This window comes from Paroedura picta, chromosome 13 (assembly GCF_049243985.1).
Source record: "Paroedura picta isolate Pp20150507F chromosome 13, Ppicta_v3.0, whole genome shotgun sequence".
Taxonomy (NCBI): Eukaryota; Metazoa; Chordata; class Lepidosauria; order Squamata; family Gekkonidae; genus Paroedura; species Paroedura picta.
Genome location: NC_135381.1, coordinates 34,032,250 through 34,046,559, shown reverse-complemented (window position 1 = coordinate 34,046,559; position 14,310 = coordinate 34,032,250). Strand labels below are relative to the sequence as shown.

General features: G+C 46.6%; 1 protein-coding gene across 5 annotated transcripts; it reads left to right on the top strand.

Annotated features, from left to right (window-relative positions):
• The first annotated feature begins 482 nt into the window (after positions 1-482).
• Positions 483-14,198, top strand: TYW2 (tRNA wybutosine-synthesizing protein 2). 5 transcript variants are annotated; one of them, XM_077307872.1, is made up of 8 exons: positions 483-638; positions 2,952-3,127; positions 4,556-4,724; positions 5,146-5,344; positions 5,434-5,584; positions 8,213-8,349; positions 9,465-9,622; positions 10,945-14,198. In XM_077307872.1, exons 2-8 carry the CDS (start codon positions 3,054-3,056, stop codon positions 11,383-11,385), a joined length of 1,329 nt encoding a protein of 442 aa, XP_077163987.1. In that variant the 5' UTR covers positions 483-638; positions 2,952-3,053; the 3' UTR covers positions 11,386-14,198. The 5 variants fall into 5 exon arrangements, with proteins under 5 accessions (XP_077163987.1, XP_077163991.1, XP_077163988.1 ...); XM_077307876.1 differs by having other exon boundaries at positions 484-638; positions 8,240-8,349; XM_077307873.1 differs by having other exon boundaries at positions 511-539.
• The last annotated feature ends 112 nt before the right edge of the window (positions 14,199-14,310 follow it).

Below are 14,310 nucleotides of genomic sequence, written 5' to 3'. Positions count from 1 at the left end.
GTGTGTGTGGGGGGGGGTATCCCCCATCTATTTTTCTGTGCGCATTGATTGAAGGAAGGGGCACAATAAAATGAGAGTCCAGTGGCACCTTTAGGACCAACGAAGATTTATTCAAGGCATGAGCTTTCGAGTGCAAGCACTCGAAAGCTCACGCCTTGAATAAATCTTTGTTGGTCTTAAAAGTGCCTCTGGACTCTGATTTTATTGTGCTACTTCAGACCAAAACGGCTACTCATTTGAAGGAAGGGGGGCAACACAAGAACGATCCAGCGACTGTTTCCTTGACTAGGGGAGGGACTGCGATGTTACTGCCCGCCGAGACCTTCCTAGGTCGCCGCAATGCAGCTGTTACGCTCCTCGCCCCACCGTGTCAAATCCTTGTAGTTGCCTGTTGCTTAGGAAGCCACGTGCCCTTAACAAACATGGCAGGTCTAGATACACCTTGAAGGGTGGTGGAGTTCGAAACCGACCAACGAGTCAAGAGGTAGAGCGGCACGTTGTTACTGCGCCTGTGCGGCGACTGGATAATCCGGTAGTAGGTAGGGGCTTTGCAGAGCGGAGTGCAGTGGCTCGGGGAACGAGGGAAGAATTCTTTGGATGCTGGAAATCTGCATGCACGGGGATCTGGGAGGGAAACGGTTAGCATTCTCTCATTTTTGGCCACACCCTCTCATGGGTGAGATGTTGAGCTTCTTTGGTCCTTGCTTGCCTTCTCTTATATAGTTCTCTTCTTCTCTGACTTACCTGGGCTTGGAACTGTAGCAAGTTAACCTTCTTAAAGCTAATGTGTTTGCAATAAGTAAAATTGACCTTCATGGAATATATCATGTGAGATGTGTTTCTATTTTTGTAAACAAAAATTTCTTTCTCTTGTTACCATTGGAGTCAGGTCCTCTTTGTAATGCTTGAATAGCATGTTTCCCTTCACTGGGAAATGAGGATTAGGGATACTGCAAAGAAGCTTCTGTGCTTCCAAGGCAAATGATTTTTAAAAAATTTAATCCTATAGAATTTGGATGCAATTCTTGGCTTGTAACTCCCTTTGGAGTTTCCTTATATGGGGGTGCAAAACTAACCAGCGATGTTGTGGGATCAATGGGTAATACTGGAGAACCACTAAGGGGCTGAGTTGTAGTCTACCTGTGAGAAATCTGTTTCACTCTTGTGTTCTGTGTACATTGCCTAGCATGACCAACTGGTAGCAGATCACATGACCCTCCTGCCACCCAATTCAATAGGAATTTACTTATTAAAAGCCTGCATAGGATTGCAAAGAGCAAAACAGGAATACTTACATTATGAGGGCCTTTAACATTTACAAGCACCAGTTAACTATTAGTAGTGAATACTGTACTTTGATGGGAAGAAAACAGAGTAGTGTTTTGGATTTTGGGAGGTTTAATCATCCCCTGCTGATTGTTGTTATGTGGCTAAAGCAGAACTTGACTCCAAGCAAGACATAAAAAAAAAAAACCTGTATTGGCTGCCAGCTTGTTTCTGAGTCTGATTCAAGGTGCTGGTTGTGACCTTTAAAGCCCTTCACAGGCCCATTTCCCCCCCATATATCCCCATGTGCCATTTGCAAGTTGCCGCCTGTTACTTGTTTTCCCAATTTGGATAGCGCGCCAAGTATCAGTTATCCAAATCAAAGCACCTTTATTGGCATAACCATAAGAAAAGCCTGTCTGTTAAAAGACAAGGTATCTCAATTCCTAATTCATTTAAAGAAAATCCTATGGAGGAATTTTGCAATAGCTTCAGTTACTTGAGAGTTTTGATCCGATAAGAGAAAGTGCACTATTGTTGAGGAATTGCAAATCTTGTTCTCCCTCATGAGGGGATTTATGAACCGTTCTCTGAGATGGTTGGGCTACTCACAAAAGAGCAGAACATGTTCCACCAATTCGGGTTTCTTTAAAGAGTACACGCAGACTGTTGGCGAATGGAATTTTAGCGTAGCGACCTTTAGTCACTGCCGTCAGTAGGAGGTTTAGTGTTCCAAGCATAAAAAATGTTTCTAGGAAGACGATGTTAAAGATGAAAAATACTCTGGGATCCTCCTTGCTGGGGGATAGATTTTTTTTAAAGATGGGAGAGCATGATCTGCATACTCCAGCGACAGTGTTCTGATAATCAATATCCAAGATTCGTTGCCTGATGGTGTCAGTTATAGCTCATGCCTTCTTCATCATATGTGCTCTCTGAGGTCAGGGAAGCATCATCTCCAGAGGCTCTCAAGAGGTGTAGTAAAGTTGATTTATCTGCCAAGGCTTCCAGTAGGGTGTAGGCTGCAAGCATTTGTGATAAAAGGTTATGTGGGATTCTACTGTATTCTTAAAATTTGAATGTACATTATTTATTTATTTTTAAATTAGATTTGTTAGTCACCTCTCCCCGGAGGCTCGAGGCGAGTTACAGCATATAAGCCCCAATAAAACCATACAATAATATCTATAAAAACAAGAATATACAATATACTAACCACAGTAAACAATAAAAGAGAAAAAAAGCCCAGCCTTATCTATACTACCCCCACAATAACCTGTTCTAGAGGGTATAAGCAGTCTTGATCTATGGGCAAGGTTGGGTATAAATGTTTCGATAAATAAAATGCATCTCCTTGGCTTTTTGATCCCATTGTGTGTGTTTGTCCTCCCGTGATCTTCCAGCTTCTTTTCATCCTTCTGCTGGAGAGAGATCAAACTAGTCTTTTGAGATGCTTCCAAATTCTTTGGTGGTAATCCTGTATTTACCTCTGGGAGTTTGTACATGGTTGAACACAATGGGGCTAGCTTCTGAGTAGACCTGCCTAGGATTGCGCAGTTTGTTTTTGTGGTGACCAACTAACATTGCTATACAACTGGACTTACTCTTTACATTGTGATCATTTCCTCATGCTGACGACCTTGGAAGAAAAGGGTTAATTTTAGAAACGTTGGTTTTCTTTTCAGCTGTGTGGTAAAACATTCTGTGTCACGTATGACACTTCTTAGTTCTAATTGAAGCTTAGTTCTAATTGAAGCAAACGGTTCCTCTCCCAAGTTTCTGGCAAGATGGAGGCAGAAGATTTGAACTTCTGTGGCACTGCAGCTCTCATTACTGAACCACAGTTTACTCAGCTGTTCAGGTAAGGCTATAGTGTATATCCTGTGGGAAGACCATCTTCTGTCTGTATAAAATTGGGTCCCCACTTCTGCCACACTGACTCATAAACAGAGCCCAAGATTAGTCTGCATTGACAATGGGATGAGGCTATGTAGATAGGTGCCAAATTGATTCTAAGTGGTTTGAGTTGTGAGAGGCTAAGATTTGACCTGCACCTGGATGCCGCCTTTGCTGAAGTAAGCTCTTTCCATCTTTCCCAGCTTCTCCCATTTCTCCCACAGGCTCTTTGGATGTTACTCATTTTGCCATTTTCCATTTGGATGTCACTTCCTGTTGCTTGAACTGGGCTGCGCTGCCGTAGCCTGTTTCTGCACTAGGGATATTCTCTTGATCTTGATTTATTAGAATGCTGAACTTTGCGTTTCTTTCTGCACCTAATTTTGCCCTTCCAGCTGGAGACCCAAATTGCATACTCACTTACCCTACAGTTAACAACTCAGTCACAGTGACTTCATTTTTTAAAACGTGCTCTAATTTGGATCTGCCTAAAGCAGGGGTAGTCAACCTGTGGTCCCCCTGATGTCCATGGACTACAGTTCCCATGAGCCCCTGCCAGCATTTGCTGGCAGGGGCTCATGGGAATTGTAGTCCATGGACATCTGGAGGACCACAGGTTGATCTACCCCTGGCCTAAAGGATAAATCCTTGCATTTGGGTTCTTCCCATGACCATTTTGAGTCATTCTTGCACGTCACTCTTCCACATAACGTCTGTTGCCATCCTCTCTTCCTCCCTCCCTCCCCTTGAAACATTTTTTTAAAGGGGATGACAGCATTACAACACTGGCTCTATTTGTTACAAAAATGCGATTCCCATAGAAATAAAGAATATGAAATAATTTGCCGCAATTAGTCTTGATTTTAACAAAGCACTGTATCACAATAAACTAAGGTTATTATTTAAATCATGTCCAGTGTACTTGGCAGGAGGAGAGAAGGGAAGGCAGTCAGTAATGAAATCATGTCCGAAGGAGGGTACAGAATGGTAAAATGAAGGGGGCATATTGGGGGGAAAAAGATGTAATCACACACCATTTTTCAGAGCATACACAGACTAAAGAAATCTTGGAAAAGGGGAATGGGAGCAAAATATGATAGGAGGCTGTCTCCTTTTGAACCAGATGTGGGAATCATATGATTGATTTCAGCCTGGGAAAGGGGATGGAGGAATGCCCAAATGTGGAAAGGCTACCGTTGACTTGCAACAACAAATGGAAATCCAAAACAAGGCTAAAACAAGGTATATCTCAAATGCAGAAATGGTCGTAGTGTAGTCTTGGCTTCCTGAAGGTTTTTCTAGAGCTGATGAAGCTCCCCCCAACACCCATCCTGCCGTCACAGTAGATCTGTTAGTTTTCTGTTCCCTCTTCATAGACTTATTGGTTTTGCAGGAACTACTTAGAGCGAGAAGAAGTCCTAGACAGCCGCTTCCGTGTGCAGAAGCTTCCAGATGATGCCATGGCGCTACCTGTGCTGGGTGAAAGCTTCCAGGAGCATCACCTGCAGCACTTGAAGGAAAGCATCCCACCTGGGAGGATCTGTGCTTTAACTTGGATCCAGGTAAATTGCTGGAATTAGACCAGAGTTTTTTCCAGTTACTAGCAAGGAGGTTAGCATAATGAACAAAAATTTTTTTGGCCACTCTCCCATTGTCTGTCCCTCTTCCTTTCTTGTTTAAGCTTTGTTCTGTCTGCTTGCTTTGCTTGATACCATTGGCTTAGTTGTTGTCCCTCATAGAGGGACTCACCTGTCTTGAATCGAGCAGCTGTTTGTTAGTTAATGGAATGTTTTCCAGTTGTAGAATGCAAGACATTAGGTCCATCAGCACTTGTATGGGAAGTCAAATACCCCCGCCCATCAAAATACGGGCATTGATGAAAAGTCTTTGAGTCTTGCTGCTAATGATTGGATAAGACTTGAAAATGGAGGTCATTGAGAGTGAGCTAAAGAGAGGTCACTAGGATTTACATTTCTTTTCCAGAATCCTGTTCCTTCAAAGTCAGCTAAGGTCCGCTCGCCCATCCAGAAACTCCGTGAAGAGCTCGAGACTCTTGTATCAGGCTGTGGAGTTGCCTGGTCCAAAGAACTGGAAAAAGATCTGCCTACCTCCTGGCAGCGGCATGGGGACCTGGTTCTGCTGAGCGAGGACAGCTTCAGGGGGATGCTGTGGGAAGGGATGGGTAAGTGGGAAACATGGTGTTCTGCCAAGCTGTTCAGGGCATCCTCCTGCCTCATCGAACCCATCAAGGCTGGGCTGGCTCTCTTTCAGGACAAAAGCTCTGGGAGACGGTTGCAGATGCTTTGGGAGCCAAGCGCTTAGCCAGACGTGGCCGGGTACAGTCAGATGCCTTTCGATCCCCAACAGTCACCTTGTTGCTGGGGGAAGACGGCTGGGTTGAGCAAGTGGACAACGGAATCCGGTCAGTGCAAGATTCCAACCCTTTTTCTTCTCTCTATAGGGGCTAGGTGGATTGCATGTTATGCAGAAGATCAAAGCCATGGTTGAATGGCTTGAGCAGAGTCGCCTGAAACTCAACCCCTCCTTTTCTGTTTTTTAAAACCTGAAACGCAGATGCAGGGGACTGCCAATTTGATTCAGACATGTCTGTGCTAAATATTTTCCCCTGCATTCATTCCCCTGTGGGAAAACAGCCTCGGGGGTGTTTGTGTGGTCTTGACTGAGAAAACCACACCAGGATGGGACCAAATTTAGCAGGTGAGGAAAAAGGAGCAGCTGTAGTTGCTAGCAAGTAAATCCCACTGTATTCAATGGGGCTTACTTCCAAGTAAGCATGACAAGGATTTAAAATATTTTTTTACTTCTCACGGACCGTTTACGCACTGGGAACTTCACTGCCCCAGCTCCCGTGCAGGAATACAAATTGGGGGCAGATGAGGTGCACCGGGCCAAATGCTCCCCCATGTGGGTGCAGGAAGAGGTGGGGCAACCTGCCACAACTAAAACTCCAGCCTGCAGCCCGGCATGAAATCTCCAGTGCATAAACAGTGACTCCTAACTAAATGTTCCTTAGTATTGCAGCTTTAGTTGGGACTAGATGGGGGTGGACTAGATGACCCTGGTGATCCAACTTTTGATTCTATGATCCTATGATCACAGCCTTAGATTTTGAAGTAACAAAGGCCTAGTTCTCATAGAGCAAATAATAGACCCATGTTTGTTTTTTCACCCCTTCAGACTCGAGGCCAGGCTTGCTTGATCCTGCACAAAACGCTTCCCTGCACACAGGACTTTGACGTACCCAGGAGGAGACTTGAGTCCATGCAGGCCCCTCACTCCCAGGATAGCTTTTTTAGCAGTTAGCGGGGAAACCCTCCTTCCTTTTATTTTAAATTAATTATTTAATTAAATTTCTTATCCACCACTCTCAGGACACCGACTTGTGGCGGGTTACAATGTATAAAGCCCCGCATTAATAAAAACCCCATTATACAAAACATTACCCAAAACAGCAGCATAGGGGCAAAACCAGTCCTTCCCCCATAATGGTATGCCTGCCACAGGGCAGCAGAGGGCAGTGTTAGTCAGTCATCACCCGTGATGTTCCAAGCTGATGGCATGACTTCGTAGCTGGGGGGGGGGGACACTCACACAGATCTTCCCCCTACACCGGCCTCAATCATAGACCTGGCAGAAGAGCTTTGTCTTACAGGCCCTGCGGAAAACCGACAGCTTGCACAGGGCCCTCAGCTCTTCTGGGAGCTCATTCCACCAGGTAGGGGCCAGGACCGAAAAGGCCCTGGCCCTGGTTGAGGCCAAGTGAGATTCCCTGGGGCCGGAAACAACCAACAAGTTGCGGGGGCATAGGGCAACAGGTGGTCCCTCAGGTACATGGGTCCCAAACCGCAAAGGGCCTTAAAGCCTTATTTGTTTGTTCATATTTTTATACCGCTCTTCCCTATGGCTCTGGGTGGTTTCCATGGAATGTTGCACAACATTACATAGAACATTATAACGATCTATCAGGTAACAATCATAACAAAGCATAACATTGACATATCCCCTTGAACCGATCCGGCCCGCAGCTGGCAACCAATGCAGCTGCCTCAGCACAGGCTGGATATGGGCCCTCCAAGGTGTTCCTGTGAGGATCCTAGCAGCCGCATTCTGCACCAGCTGCAATTTCCAGGTCAGGGACAAGGACAGGCCTGTGCAGAGCAAGTTACAGAAGTCAGTTCTGGAGGTGACTGTCACATGGATCACCATAGCTAGGTGCTCAGCGGGTGCTAGTAGCCTCGCCTGGTGTAGATGGAAAAACACCTGGTGGGCTACGTTCCTGACCTGTGCCAGGGGCACTCCCAAGTTCCTTGCCTGGGGCACAGTGGCCAATTGCATCCTGGCCAATATGAGTAAACGCGCTTCCTGTTCTGCCCTCCTCCTACCCAGCCACAGGACCTCCATCTTGGAGGGGTTGAGTTTCAGGGGACACTGCCCGAGCCATCCAGCCATGGCTTCCAAACACCTGCCAAATGGTTCTGGGGGGGAATCCGGGCAGCCGTCCATGAGGAGATAGAGCTGGGTGTCAATGGCATATTGATGACAACCCAGCCCAAATCCCCTCCAGTATAAATGCTGGTTGGACCCAACCCAGTTCATTATCCAGTGATAACAGTTTTCAGGTGGGTCTTGCTCCATTTTTCAAAGGAAACTCCAAATAATTCATTATTTCTGATGTTTCTTATTGCTTTGACAGCCTGTATTTGAAGAAGGGCTGGTAAATATTGAGATTTAAAAAAAATTATTTTTATTTTCGATTTTTACCTGCCACCGCCGAGAAGGCTCATGGCAGGTTACATCCAATAAAAATTCCCAATAAAATACCCCTAAAAATATGCAGCAATATCCTCACAATCTCCAACATCCAAGACTTATCTGGCGGCATAAAAACAACTAAAATACCCCCCTAAAACCAACTCCGGGGGTGGGTATGGAAACAATCTCAGGTGGCCCGTAGAATAGTCCAGGATATGAGCCTTGTAACCATTCACACTTCATTAGATTGTCCTTGGGCTCATTTTGCTTATCTCAGGCCTCTGAACCGGTGCTGCATCCCCAGGTACAGGTTTGATGTGACACGGTGCATGTTGTCTCCTGGAAACATCACTGAGAAGCTGCGGATAGCATCTCTGCGTTGCACGGGGGAAGTGGTGGTGGACCTCTACGCAGGTGAATATTGTTCTGCACAGTGATGAAAAAGGGCAATTGTTTCTGTCCTACTACGCTTTAGAGATGAGCCCTTTCAGAGCAGAAATGCCAGTGGTGGAGTGGCTCCCCCGACCGGAAGCATCCATGGGTAGATGCTGGTCAGAATTAGTTCCCCAGCACATGTTGTGAGATTTCTGCCAATCCTTCAGAGGTGTGAGCCTGATGTGTGTCTCTGGCCTTCATGGGAGACCACTGAGAGATACAAAACCGAAAAGGGAACAAAAACCCAAGTCAGGAACTCAAAAGTTGAGCTATAAAAACAGTTTTGTTCCTGACACACATGAGATTCACTCTCTGTGCAGAGTAAACGAGTAGCTGAGAGTGGGGTTCCTAATTATCACGTATCTTAGAAGGTGGTGCTCCAAAAAGAAATATTATACCAGTATTTGTTGGGGCTATACCTAACAGATTTCCTTTCACCATACAGCTATACTTTGTAATTGGTTTTAGATAAGAGCGCAATATTCAATAATATTGACCAGTGAGGAAGACCCAGTAGGTTTGAAACGCATTTGGTCTATTTGTGTGCAGTTAGATCTGTATAGTTTTTAAATATGGTTTTTACTTTTTTTAACCTAATATTGGTGCACTTTAAGAAATAATTGTTTAAATTTTATACTGTTTTATTATAGCTCAGAGCCTCTTGTGGCGCAGAGTGGTAAGCGGCAGAAATGCAGCCTGAAGCTCTGACCATGAGGCTGGGAGTTCGATCCCAGCAGCCGGCTCAAGGTTGACTCACCCTTCCATCCTTCCGAGGTCGGTAAAATGAGTACCCAGCTTGCTGGGAGGTAAAACGGTAATGACTGGGGAAGGCACTGGCAAACCACCCCGTATTGAGTCTGCCATGAAAACGCTAGAGGGCGTCACCCCAGGGGTCAGACATGACTCGGTACTTGCACAGGGGGATACCTTTACCTTTATTATAGCTCAATTTTTGAGTTCCAGGCCACTTAGACACAGACACAGACACAGCCAAACACACACACACACACACACACACACACACGTATGGTTGAACTGCAGAACAGTTGCTCCCAGAACTTGCAGCCAGCCACTTTTCCTTCCTTGGTCCTCAGGGATTGGCTATTTCACCCTGCCCTACCTGGTCCATGCTGGTGCTGCCTTCCTTCACGCTTGCGAGTGGAACCCCCATGCGGTGGAAGCCCTGCAGCAGAATCTGCGACTGAACGGTGTTCAGCATCGGTGCCGCATCCATCGGGGAGATAACAGGAAGGTAAGTGGTGAGGAAAACGGGGCTTGAGTGGGAAGTGTTCGTCATTATAGCACCAAGCCCGGACTGGGAAAGCAAAGGAGGCTCCCCCCACAAAAGCAGCTTCTAGCAAAGATGCAGGCAGCTGGCTCACTCTCCACAATATCATTTCTTCCACGTTTCCCAAACTTTTAATTTCAAGCTATAGAAATCATTGGATTGGGAGCCTTTGGCTGCCGAGGTGGACTAGGGCTACTTGGGAAGCAGGGCTGGCTCTGCAAGGAAGTGACCTGAGATGGTTGCTCCAAGTGGGGGAAGGTTTGCCCCCCTCATGTCCTGCCTGCCATCACTTTCCTACTGGCTCAGGCAGCTGATTCTCTCCCCTGCCTGGGAACTAAAGGAGATCATTCACCGTGCTCCCGCCCCGCCCCCCCCCCCCGGCCTTTTTCAAAATTGAATAAGACTTACACCTCTAAGTTCCCAAACTTTCGTGAAGGTTTGGCTACCAGACTTGTTTCCCAGAAGAACCCCAATGGTGATTGAGCTCTCGTGAGAGAGAGCCATCTTGCAAGAGTCCCGTAAGCCCTGTAGTTTGGTACGATCTCTTTCAAGAGGCTTTGAGTAGAAGCGATGGAAGGAGGATTCTAGCATTCCAGGAGACAACTGTCATGAAGGGTTTGGGAAAAGAGTTGTGGGCATTCCTGCAGCCTCCTGCTCAGTCAGATATTGAGCCACTGCTGTGAGTGAGTCAGCCCGATACTATGCCTGTTTATTCAGGAGTTATTTCTACTTAGTTTAGTAGGGCTTTAGTAGTGTGCACAGACTGTAGCCTTAAGGCAGTTTTTGGCTGTCTTTTTCTTTATTCTGTACAGCTGTCTTTAGCTGGTGGTTTGGAACCCATCAATTTTCAAGCTGGCAATGGCAAAAACTTTATTCAAACAACAGAACAAGTTCCTAAGTATAAAACCTCAAATTTTCTGATGTGTCTTCAACACACTACCTTATATTTTATATCATATATATTTTAAGCCATATAACTTGGGGTCATTTATAAGAATAGTTACCTTCATGGACCTTTGGTATTAATAGACCCAAGTTATATGGCTTAAAATAAAAGGTATAAAATATAAGGTAGTGTGTTGAAGACTTTGTTAGTATCCTTGAAAAAAACCAATTAAGAAATAAGTCCACCGATGAAGTAAAATACGAAAAAGAGGTTTTATACCTAGGAACTTGTTCTATTGTTTGAATGAAGTTTTTTGCCATTGCCAGCTTGAAAATTTCTTTCTTGCCTACTCATCTTCGGTTGACGGGTCATCTCTGCTCATTCTTTCTCATGTCTGCAGCTGGAACTGCGAGATGTGGCCGACAGAGTGAATTTGGGACTCCTTCCAACGTCGGAGGACGGCTGGCCTGTCGCCTGCAGGGTCTTGCGGAAAGACATGGGAGGGATCCTTCACATCCACCAAAATGTAGTGTCCTTTCCTGGGAAGGCCCTTCAGCCAGGACAGGGGCACCAGCTTCCGGCATCCAAGGAGCAAATGGACAAAGGAGTCCTTGGGGGGAAGGATACGGTATTGGGAGCTGGTGGGCGGGCCCTGTGCCCTGCAGCCCAGACAGCGTGGCGGAAGTGGGCAGAGGCTGCAGAGACCCAGATCAGAAAATTACTTGAACAGTTGAACGGGAAGCCATGGAGGACAAACATCTTGCACATTGAACTTGTGAAATCCTATGCTCCCCATGTGCACCATGTAGTGCTAGATCTGGACTGCCGCCCCCTTTTGTAACAGCCACAAATGGGTTCTTTCTGCAGGGGCAGATTCTTCTCGTCAAGGTAACCAGCATCCAAAGTCTCAGGGGAAGTAAAGTGGTAGGCTCCAGGTGAATAAAAAGCTGGTATAGCTTGGACTTGACCTGGAAGACCCAGCCTAGCCTGGTCGCCTCAGATCACGTAAGCTAAGCAGGGCTGGGCCTGGTTAGTGCTTCTGTGGGGAGACCACCAAGTAAGTCCAGGGTGGCAGGCACTGAAAACCACCCAGCCGTCTACCTAACCAACTGTCTACCTGCCTACCTGACCAACTATCTTCCTGCCCACCTACACCACCATCTACCCACCTGTCTAACTCCTGTTGAGCACAGCTACCTACGAGCATCGGACCCAGGACTCTGGGAGTGAAGTGGCAGCTGCACCACATCCTGGACCACAATCACAAATTTTTAAATAGGGAGACTACTCAAGAAGACCTACCCAAAAGGGATCCCAAAGTGATTGCGCCCTGATGCAGCAATAGCAGTTATGCACGACTGGCTTCAAAGTGCATCAATGGGGTGTGAGCAGAGGAAACAGTCAGCTTGGTGTAGTGGTTAGGAGTGCGGACTTCTAATCTGGTAGGCTGGGTTTCATTCCGCGCTCCCCCACATGCATGTTAGGAAATTCCAGGAGAGGACAGAGGCTCCAGTCAGGTAGAATCAGAAGTAATTTATCCTAGTAATACATGTAGCACATACTGTGGGCTCCACACTTTCAGGGGCCCTGCGGTGCTGTACAGTTAGGGGGCCTTCGTACTGATACTGTTGTGAGGTCTTCATACTTATGCAGGTTGCAGATTGCAAGAGTGGAAAAAGGGTGACATACATGCTCTGTAACTGCATATGTGCTTCGCTCATTGAGTGCATACAGACCAAGTGTGAAGAAGACCCCCTTAGATATTGGGGCATTGTGCTTGCACGTTCCACCAGGGTTCAAGGAGCGAAGAGGATGAATGTGAGAACTACGACCACGCTTGCATTCCCCTGTGATGATTCCCAACACAAAGGGACGTTTCTAGGTAATCGCGGCTGACTCTTCATGTTGTATCCAGTGAGGTATTGATGAACATTGTGTTAGTGCTATTGTGTTCTGTGTGCAGTACAAATAACAATGCGAGTTGTGCTTTGCTTAAGGTCCCACGGATCCTTAAACTGGCTCTGGTGCGACAGGCCCTGAAGATCCTCAAACTGGGCCAGGTTTAACGCAGAGTTCCTCCTTCACGGCATCCATTTTCTACAGAACAGCTTTCTGTAGTCTGGAGATGAGCTGCAATTCCAGGTCTCACCTGGAGGCTGGCATCCTTACCAACACTGACTGCTACTCCACACTGCCCCTTGCTGTCTTCTAGCCTATTGTCTGCATAAATCAGCTCTCCTGATACTGGTAGTTGGGCCTTGCACACAAACCTCTGTTCCTATTGTGTTTCCAACTTCCTTAAAAATCATTTCAACACTTTGGCTATGGGACTGTTGTTCCTGGTTAAGCATAAGAGGCTTTCATGATTTTTGTTCAGCATGGGATGCACAAGCCTGGCCCTTCGCCTTAAATCTAATCTCCTGCCACAGGAGAACAATGGGAGCGGCAAAGTCCCAGTTTGGGCGGCTCCCCTGTGGAACTTCCAGCCTGTCCTCTGTGTTATTATTGCCTAGAGACTAGAGATAGAGCCCTGAGCAAATGGAGGGTGAGTCATGGTTGGCCAGCGTGCTGTTTGTTTTGGACACCACCTCCCTGCTTCAGAAGATGTGTTAGCTGAGTCAAAAGTGGACCGGGGAAGAAACAGCTGCCTCCAAGGGAAGATCCTTAACACAAGCAAAGCAATAGAGGAGGAAGAGACCTGGAAGTCCTCCTCAGCCAAAAGGCCGCTTCTGGGCTGACCCCACCTGCATTATCTCTTGCCGGGTTTTGTGTGTATTTTTGGGGAGGAGCTCCTGCCTTGCATGATGCTGTGCAAATATGCTACTTGTACACACCCTGGAGCAGGCCAGCCCACCTTTGCTTTGCTCTTGGGATACTGAATTTGACACAATTAGTGTTGGGTGTCTTTTTAAATGTACAGTATTTGGATGCTGCATTCACCTACAGAAGCACCCAAGGCTGCTTGCGATAACAATAAAGCAGCAGTAGTCCATCCTGACATCGGATCGATGAATTTAGAATGAAAATGTGTCATCACACATTGAATACAATGGCTATTAAGACAACAGCATGGCATCACAGCTGCAAAGCAGTTGAGGAAAACGTGAACAGAAAAGGCAGGCTGAAGTTGCTGGGTCTTTATTCTCCTCAACAAGGCCAGTTCCTGGTTTTGCAGTGGTCCTGGGCAGCCTGTGCTTAGGGGCTCATCCCCTGCCTTCTGCCCCACTGCCCACCCACATGGCCATTTTCCCATTACTTCCCTGTGCTTCCTTCCCCCCATTTGCTGGCTTGTAAGCTTTCTCACCACCTTGACTGTCATCTGCCTGTATTTCTCTCACACCCTTTTTGCTGGTGTTCTTTGTAGCCCACCTTGCTCACAAGGACTCAAGGCAGCTTACACACAGTGAGTCAGTACAGTAATCAGAATGGGATGTTCAGTAGCCAGTGCATTAGGACAGTAGAAGTTTGGAACCCCCAGAAAGAACTGAAACGTGACATGATGCATAACATCCTACAGAAGGATATCATCCAAAAAATAATTGCAATTCACAAAAGCTGCAGTCCTAGACACTGTAAGGTGCTTTACGCTGAGTCAGACCAGGAGTGGTTTAAGTGTTTGCAGGGCCCTAACACCAAAGCCTCTTTGAGCCTCTTAGAGCCTCTTGTGGCGCAGAGTGGAAGGCAGCCGTCTGAAAGCTTTGCCCATGAGGCTGGGAGTTCAATCCCAGCAGCCGGCTCAAGGTTGACTCAGCCTTCCATCCTTCCA